The sequence below is a fragment of the Myotis myotis genome, unplaced genomic scaffold, assembly GCF_014108235.1.
Source record: "Myotis myotis isolate mMyoMyo1 unplaced genomic scaffold, mMyoMyo1.p scaffold_m19_p_18, whole genome shotgun sequence".
Lineage (NCBI taxonomy): Eukaryota > Metazoa > Chordata > Mammalia > Chiroptera > Vespertilionidae > Myotis > Myotis myotis.
In genome coordinates this window covers 6375294-6384400 of record NW_023416322.1, presented here as the reverse complement: position 1 = coordinate 6384400, position 9107 = coordinate 6375294, and the positions used below count along the sequence as shown (strand labels likewise).

General features: G+C 60.1%; 1 protein-coding gene across 1 annotated transcript; it reads left to right on the top strand.

The window, feature by feature from the left end:
- Positions 1–513: 513 nt before the first annotated feature.
- TAGLN2 (transgelin 2) lies at positions 514–8600 on the top strand. The gene is made up of 5 exons (XM_036343136.1): positions 514–657; positions 6220–6427; positions 6851–7025; positions 7535–7637; positions 7858–8600. Exons 2-5 carry the CDS (start codon positions 6248–6250, stop codon positions 7997–7999), a joined length of 600 nt encoding a protein of 199 aa, XP_036199029.1. The 5' UTR covers positions 514–657; positions 6220–6247; the 3' UTR covers positions 8000–8600.
- Positions 8601–9107: the final 507 nt, after the last annotated feature.

Genomic DNA, 9107 nt, shown 5'->3' with positions numbered 1-9107 from the left:
TGATTGGGAATCCAACCGTGACTTCCTGGTTCATGGGTTGATGCTCAACCACTGAGCCATGCCAGCCAGGCCCTAACCACTCTTTTTATTCTTTATTGATTTCAGAGAGGAAGAGAGAGATAGAAACATCAATGATGAGAGAGAATCACTGATCGGCAGCCTCCTGCATGCCCCCAACTGGGGAATCCAGCCCACAACCCGGACATGTGCCCTTGACTGGGATCGAACCCGGGACCCTTCAGTCCGCAGGCTGACGCTCTGTCCACTGAGCCAAACCGGTTAGGTCAGGACCTAACCACCCTTTTCAAACCAAGAGGATTTTCCCCACATAAACTGGCTGAAGTCTTGAAAGTCCCCACTGGGGCACGCCTCTCCTGGCTCTAGGGTTGGGGTAGAGGTGGTTCTGGGTGAAGGCCACTGCCGCTGCCCTAGGAGGCCCTGACCCCCAGATCCTGTAACCAAGGTCCCATCCACAGCCCTTCCCTTCTAACCTCGGTCAAGGCTCCCGCTACGGCTCCTTTAAACCCTCCCAGTCCTCGCCCCGCCCCCGGTCCGCCCCGTCCGAGGCGGGAGCCGCTGAAAACCCCCAGCCCAGCCGCTGCGATCCATTCGCCCTGCAGCCCCGTCCGCAGTGCGCGCTCTCCTGCCCGCCCGACGGTAAGGAGGGCTTTTTAATGGCGTGTGTGTCTGGGAGGGGGGGGGGGGCTCTCTAGGAAGCGAGAAGCTCCGTCGGCGACCAGCTGCACTGAGGTTGGGGACCGAGCAGAGGCTGGGAGGCCAGGTCCGATGGCCGCGTCGCCCCGCGCCGTCAGGGTCTGCCCCAGCCCTGGCGGCATTGCTGGGCCATGAGGTCAGGCCTGTTGCGGTGCACAGACGGGCATCGGCCCTGAGCAGGGACTCGGGGTCTGCACCCCGCGCGCAGCTGCAGCTCGGGTCCCCTCGGGTGCGGAAGGGGGGCGTCTGGGTTGGCTAGTCGGCCCAGCGACGGCGCGCCCGGGGTCCCTGGGCAGCTCGGCGCCCCGCACTTCCCCGCACTTCCTGGTTCCCGGGCACGTGCGGCGCTGCCCGCTCTCTGCGCCCCGGGACGGCCTGTCCGTGCCTCCTGGGGGTTCGGGGTCACGGGCTTGCGCTCCGGCGGCCCCACGATGGCCTCTGCTCCCCGGGTCCCGGCGGGATTGCAGCCGCATCTCCTTCGGGGGAGCCCCCTAGCGCAGGCACTGGGAGGCTGCAGCCCTGACCGCGCCCGCCCGGTGCCCGGCCAGCGCGAGGCGGTGGCGGGAGGGGTGGCCGCTTCCCGCCCCAACGTGAGCCGAGGCCCTCACCCCGCTGCTTAGAAAGCGGGCGGCGGCTGCGGGCAGGCGGCGGCGGGCTGCCCAGACCGCTGCGTCACCCCAGCGCCGGCGGCGTGACTCACCGCGGTCGCTACGGCCCAGGGTGTGGCCAGGAGGGGGCCGGACCCGAGGGCCGGAAGCGGCCGGCAGCCTTCCCGCCCTGCAGGCCCCCGGCGCCCCGGCCGGGGGGAGACCTGGGGGGACTTGGTATCGGGGGGCTTCCAGGAGGCAGCGGGGGGAGGTGAGGGCGAGCCGCGGCGGAGGCCGTGCAGGAGGGGACTCGGGGGGGGGGGGCTCCCTAGTTCTCCCTCTGACCCCAGGGCACCAGACGGAGGGCCCCCGCCTGGCTCAGCCCCCTCCCCTTCCTCCCCCTGGCCTTCGCGGATGACCTAAAACTGCAGGGGAGCCCACGGTGGGGCGGGGCCGACTACCGAGAAGTAGTCGGACTGCAGCCCCTCTTCATTCCCACTGCCTGGCTGCCCCGGGGATTGGCCCCTGATCCCTTCTCCCCTCCCTCCTGCCCACAGGAGTGTCAGGTGTGGGGCTTTGGCTCAGAGTCCAGCTCTGTTCCCAGGTGGCACGGCGGCCTCTCCGGAACCATTTTCTTGAGTTACTTCTCTGCCCCAAACGCAGAACTTCCTTGTCCTCCAGGTGCGCTCTGCACCTCCACGCGGCCTCCTGCAGGCGCGTCTTGCACCTGCTGCTCCCCAGAACTGCTGGGAGGCGGCCCCTTTCCCAAGGACCCACCTCTACCCGCTCGGAGCCTGTCACCACTCCCCCGTGCTGAGTGCCCCCACCCTGACCCGTGCCTGTTTGGTACACAGAAGCTATGGCAACATCCCCACCTCACCCCTCCTCCCGCAGGCCTTGCGGCTTCCTGTTTGTATGGCTTGTTTTCTCTTCTGCTCGCCGGCTCTTGGTGAGGGGCTTACCCCAGTCCTGGGTTCCCCACCGTCCTTGCTTCTGCCTGTCCCGTGTGGCACTTGGCTTTGGGGACAGGGACTCCCACTCTGCCCTTTAGAATACTCTTTGTCCCAGTTCTGAGCTGGGAAGTTCCCCGGGGTTATCTGCACAATGAATGGAGAGTCCCTTTGTCTCCAGTGAAACCTCCAGGAACCCTGCGTCTCCCCACCCCCACGCCGCATCCGCCTTTTCCTTGGCATTGGCCTGGGAGGTGAGGTAAGCTTCCAGCCCAGGGTCTGGGCAGGGCTGAGGCCTGTGGCCGCTGCTCCTTTCCCAACCAGCGTGCCCTTCTCTGTGGGGGTGCAGGGCTGTTCCCACAGATGTAGGCAGATCTCCAGTTTAGGTTTCTCACAGCCACCACCCCCCCAAGTCGTTCAGCTGCTGTCTTTCCATTGGGTCCTGTGCTTGGGCCCTTGGGCATCTCCCCCACAGCTTCTTCCCAGCCCAGCAGGCAACTGGCTGCCTTCCCTTCCTTTGAGGGAGGGCAGCAGTAGTCCTGTGGGTGTCACTAGGGTGGGCCACTCGTGCCCCAGCAGCCACAGCCCATCAGCCCTCGCCTGCTGGGGTGGGGTGGGGAGGAGAGCCAGCTGTCACAGGCTGGCCCGGCTGGGTCTGCCCCTTCCTGGAGCTCTGCCCTGTGACTGGCACCTCAGGGCTCTAGGGCAGTGGCCCGGAGTGGAGCCTGGACACGGCAGCTGGAGGCTGTGACCCTGCCAGCTGTGTCCAGGCGCCGGGGCGGGGGAGGGGCCCTCAGTCCACCCCGTGTCCAGAAGTGGGTCTGCAAGGCTGTCTGTCTGCCCATGGGGGCCACTGGAAGGGTCAGGCTCTGGGCCTGCTCTCTTCTCCTAACTCTGGGGTGTGGGTTGATCATTCTGTGCTTTTTCTCTGGGCCACTGTGACCCCTGGGCTCGAGGCCACGTGGGCCCATGGAGACACAGCCTTGAGTGACCCAAGTGGTAACAGTGAAGCTGCCCCCAGAAGAGAAGTCTGGACATTGGGCTGGGAAAGGACAATAGCCTCCAGCCCCCTCCCTTCCTCCCAAGCGTCCAGCCGTGCCCCTGTGTGACAGGGGTCACAGGTCTCGACTGAGTGGTGGCTGAGCAGTTGGGTCTGGCCTGGGGGAAATCTAGTCTCCTCTCTACAGGCCTCGGCCACTCGACTGCCTGCCCTCCCCCGGCTGAGTGCGTGAGTGTGGCTGGTTGTGTGGGGTCAAGGCCCAGACTGACATTCATCTGGCCCAGCGTTCAGGCTGGGGGAAGTGGGGTGGGGTGGGTTGCTCTGAATGAGGTTTAAAAATAACTGATTTATGGGGAGGATCGCTGCCGGAAATGTGCAGCTGGATAAGGAGCAGCCATGTGGGAGTGGGGGAGGGGACTGGCCTGAGACAGGACCATGGGGCTGAGAGGTGTGAGAGGGCTGGGGCAGCTGCGGCCCCTGCGGCCCTGCGGCCTGATGACGTGTCCTGAGGCCAAGCCTTCAGGCCCACTGAGGGGGTGGCGGATTGTTCACGGATTGTTCAACATGGGGTGCATGGGAGAGAGGGAGCCAGATGACTTCATCCCTGAAATCTGCCCTGGCCTGGAGCCAGATGTGGGCAGGAGGAGTGGCTCCTTCTCCTCTCCTGGAGCACAGGTGCCTGTCCTGGGGACCCCCTCTTCTGAGCACCCAGACAGCTAGCTCTGTTGCACGCAGCAAGTTGCCCACCCAGGGAGGGGACGGGGTCCTGGCATCGGTGGCATTGCCGCCAGGCCCCTGGGTGTGGGGCCCAGGCAGTGAGGAGGTATGGGAACACACTGCCCACACAGAGCAAGGTGCTGCCAACTCAGGCCACGGATCAGGAAACCACCCAGTTCTTCCCAACCTCAGACGAAGTTCCTGCGTAGCTCTCCGTTCCTCCCACTTTCCCCGTTTTCTCTAAAAATACCATCCAGGCTCCTGTACTCGTTCCCTGATGTAACAAATTACTACAAACTTAGTGACTTCAAGCAACATCCATTTACTCTCGTACAGTTCTAACGGTCCCACCCAAGGCCTCACTGGCTGGCATCAGGTGTGGGCAGGGCCGCATTCCTCATGGGGGGTCTAGGGGAGAGAGCCCACTGCTTTACCTTTCCACCCTTTCGAGGTCACCTGCGTTGTTTGGCTCCTGGCCTTGCCACAGTCCCACCTCTGCTTCCTTCTCACTGTCCGCACTCTGGCTCAGCTGCCGCCCTCTTTTGCTCATGAGGACCCTTGTTTTGAGTGCACTGAGCCCACCTGGATGGTGCAGGGCCCTCTCCTTATCTCAAGATTCTTAACTCAGTCACACCTGCAAAATCGATTTTTACCGTGTGAGGCAACGTTCACAGGTTGTGGCAGTTAGGACATAGACATCTGTGGGGGCACCATTATTTTGCCTTGTAGAATTTTTTTTTTAATCCTCACCCGAGGAGAATTTGTTCATTAGTTTCTAGAGAGAGTGGAAGGGAGGGAGGAGGGGGAGAGAGAAACGTCAGTGCGAGAGAGACACATCCATTGGTTGCCTCTTGCCCACACCCTGATGGGGGCTGGGGAACCTGCAACCAAGGTATGTGTCCTTGACCTGGCTGGGGATCGAACCTGAGATCCTTTGGTCCGAGGTCTGCTGCTCTAACCACTGAGCAACGGGCCAGGGCTCAAATTTGTTTTCGTTGCCTGGTTTCTCGTGGGGAGTTCCTTTTGCCTGCTGAAATCTGTGAAGGGTGTACGCAGACCTGCCTCTTCCAGGAAGCCCTCCAAGCTGCTCCTGCCCAGACACTTTTCTGAATTCCTACAACATGTGGTCTGACTGTGTAGTCTGGTATTTGTCGTGTACAACCCTTGCCCTTTAATATGTGTTCACTGTGTCTCTCGGTGGTACCGTGGGCAACTTCAGGAGAAGCGACTTCTATCTGCTAGAATTTCTAGCACAAAGAGTGGGTGCTCAGTTAGGCTTCCCAAACCACTCTCTATTCTTCCTCCTTCCCCAAATCCTCCTTCCCAGGGCTGAAAAAAGCAGGGTTAGAATGATCAGTTTGCCTTTGTTTTTTGTTTTAAATATATTTTTATTGATTTTTTTACAGAGAGGAAGGGAGAAGGAGAGGGATAGAGAGTTAGAAACATCGATGAGAGAGAAACATTGATTCAGCTGCTTCCTGCACACCCCCTACTGGGGATGTGCCCACAACCAAGGTACATGCCCTTGACCAGGAATTGAACCTGGGACCCTTTAGTCCTCAGGCCGACACTCTATCCACTGAGCCAAACCAGTCAGGGCCAGTTTGCCTTTGTTAAAACTCACCACCCCAAACCAGGGGCTAACCTCCCTATCTTGACCTTATTTACCCCTTATCTATCCCAGTGGGCTTTACATTTCATTTTAGTAGTGGAGCCATTCATTTATTTTTATTTTTTTAGAAAATATATTTTTATTGATTTCAGAGAGGAAGGGAGAGGGAGAGAGAGAGAGAAACATCAATGATGAGAGAGAATCATTGATTGGCTGCCTCCTGCATGTCCCCTACTGGGTGGGGATCGAGCTCGCAACCCAGGCATATGCCCTTGACTGGAATCAAACCCGCGACCCTTCAGTCTGCAGGCTGACGCCCTATCCACTGAGCCAAGCCGGCCAGGGCAATAATGGAGCCATTTAAATGAAACTTAGTGGAAGCCTTAATGATAAACGGACTGCATGTCACGGGGGTGGGAACCCAAGGTGGCCTGTGTGGCCAGGGTTCTGAGCAGTGCTGTCCTAGCCCATGTCCAGGGCTCAAGATGAGGGTTCCCTCATTTGGCAGCTGTTCTCACCTCTGGGGGCCTCCATGGGGGTATGATGTGTGTCCTTGCAGGCAGAGCCGCGCCCCCCTCCCCCCCCGCCCCCCCAGGCTGCAGAGTGCTGACCGAAGGCTTGGGTGTGTCCCCTTCCCAGCTCCCCACAGCCACCACCACCCTTCAGAATGGCCAACAGGGGACCCGCCTACGGCCTGAGCCGCGAGGTGCAGCAGAAGATTGAGAAACAGTACGATGCAGACCTGGAGCAGATCCTGATCCAGTGGATCACCACCCAGTGCCGCAAGGACGTGGGCCGGCCCCAGCCCGGGCGGGAGAACTTCCAGAACTGGCTCAAGGATGGCACGGTGAGAGCTGGGCCCCTCGGACCGGAGGTGCTGGGAGGGGGAGAGCAGGGCCGGGTCTGGGGACTGCAATTGTTTCACCTGAAGAAGGAGGGCTTACCCGACCCGACTTCTTCCTGAGCCTGGAGAGGGTGCACCTTCCCTCCCTCCCACTGAGTGAAGAGGTGGTGTGTGTGGGTGTGTGTGAATGGGCCTTGGCCGTGGAGGCCCTAGATGACACCAGGTACTCAAAGGAAAGAACTGTTGATATTAAAATATCGAGGTTTTCACTCTGGCCTCAGAGGCCTGGCCTGGCAGGAGCCTGAGGCTGACAGGTGTGCTCAGAGGGAGAGAGACCTGTGGGTCACTGTCTCTGGCCTGAGGGTGGAGCGTTCTGATCTTCAGTGGGCGTGACCTCACCTCTGCACACCTGCCGCCCTCCCCCAGGTGCTGTGTGAGCTCATTAACGGGCTGTACCCAGAGGGGCAGGGCCCAGTGAAGAAGATCCAGGCCTCCACCATGGCCTTCAAGCAGATGGAGCAGATCTCTCAGTTCCTGCAAGCAGCCGAGCGCTACGGCATCAACACCACCGACATCTTCCAGACGGTGGACCTCTGGGAAGGTGGGCCAGGGCTGCAGCGCTGTCACCCAGGGGACCAGAGACCGGGCTGGGCCATCTTGACCAGGGGGAAGGGGCAGGTTTCTGGCACTCTGAGGACAAAGAGGGGTGTGGTGGAGCAGGCGTGTGTGAGCTCGCACGTGTGTGCCCTCGCATGTGTATGCACTTGCACATGTGTGCTCGCATGTGTATGAGCTCACACATGTATGTGCTCGCACGTGTATGAGCTCACATGTATGTGCTCACACGTGTGTGTGCTCACACGTGTCTGTCCTCACGCGTGTATGCACTCGCACGTGTCTGTCCTTGCACGTGTATGCCCTCGCATGTGTGTGCCCTCGCACGTGTGTGCGTCTTATGGGGAGCTGACCATGTTGGGGGCTGGGATGGGGAAAGGTGGGGTGAAGAGGAAAAGAATTTGGAAGCTGGGCCTGCTGACTTAGGGATAGAGGTGGAACCCTGGCATCCAGGACCCCAGCTCTGCTGAGGCCAACACCCCCTTTTCCTCCCAGGGAAGAACATGGCCTGCGTGCAGCGGACGCTGATGAACCTGGGTGGGCTGGCAGTAGCCCGGGATGATGGCCTTTTCTCTGGGGATCCCAACTGGTTTCCTAAGTGAGTATGGCTGGGGCTGCCCAGGCCTGTCCCATTCTAGCAGCTGGCCATGTACAAAGTACTTCCACCTTCATTTCCTTCATCCTCTGGCCCGGGACTCCCATTGGAGAGGGAGGAGGTGGCTTCAGAGAGCTCAAGGCTCAAGGGCAGAGCTGACAAAGGGAGGACATGACTGGGGCAGCCTCAACCTCCTCCTTACCAACCCTCCCTCTCCACCCAGGAAGTCCAAGGAGAACCCCCGGAACTTCTCAGACAACCAACTGCAAGAGGGCAAGAACGTGATTGGGTTACAGATGGGCACCAACCGTGGGGCCTCTCAGGCGGGCATGACCGGCTATGGGATGCCACGCCAGATCCTCTGATCCGCTCCCCGCCCCGCTCCTGCCCCTCCTTGGATGGTTAATATATATAAATATATATTTTAGCAGTGACATTCCCAAGAGCCCCTGGAGCCCTCAGGCTCTTCTCTGCCAGGGGGAGGGCCTGGCGCATCTCCTCTGGGGGTGCCCAATGGCGGCCTCTCCCCCTGTGCTTACTAATACATTCCCTTCTCCAAACACACGGAAACTGGACCAACTGGCCTCCTCTTTTCCCCCGGGACCAAAATTTAGGGCGTCTTCCTCCTCCTTCATACCTCTCCTCCCCTGATCTCTCAATCCATTCCACGGCTGGGGTCAGCAACGCTGTCTTTGGGCCTTCCTTCCACAAATATGCCTCCGCACAGCTGTGGCTGCAGAGACTTAATTTATAGGGAGGGGTCGGTGGCAGCTGGACTGGGCTCACCACACACTGGAGGCAGCCTGCCCTGGCAGAGGCCCTCTTGGCTTCTCATTTTCCATTCCCCTCGCTTTGGCTCAGGGGTGGGGTGAGGGGAGAGGGGAGGGAGGGCTGCCCCCTCTGGGCTGGGGCTTGAAGAATCCGAGTGCTGATTTTGAATAAAGAATCTCCCTTTTTTTGGATGGACTCTGGCTGGCTGTGTCTGGGGCCACTGAGCCCACTATTGGAGAGGGACTGTGGGGGGAAGCGCAAGACTGAAGAATATGGGGAGGTTTTGAGTGAAAGCTTGCAGTCCTCACCCTCATCTTTGATTTCTTTCATCTTTTCCTTTCGGTTTAGATGAGGGAGGTTGGGGTTGAGAAGGGACAGGCCCTCTCATCTCCTCTTGGGCTGGGAGCCATCATGCAGGGTATGTGGGCAGTGTCCACAGATCGGGGCCTTGACCTACCCAAGGAATTGGGCAGTCCTGCCAGCCAGCAACTTCTCAGGCACTGCAGGAGGGTGGGGCTGGTGGCTGGTACAGCCCTGGGTACTGGCAAGTCTAAGGGGGAGGCCACTTGTAGGCCTGGGGCCAGGTGGCCAGACTAGCTTGAGGCCCCAGGCAGGGTTTCCATGGTGAAGAGCTGGTGAGCTGGTGAGCAGGGAGTTGGTGGTGGTAGCTGGAAGGAGGAAGCCTTGTTGGTCGATCCCATG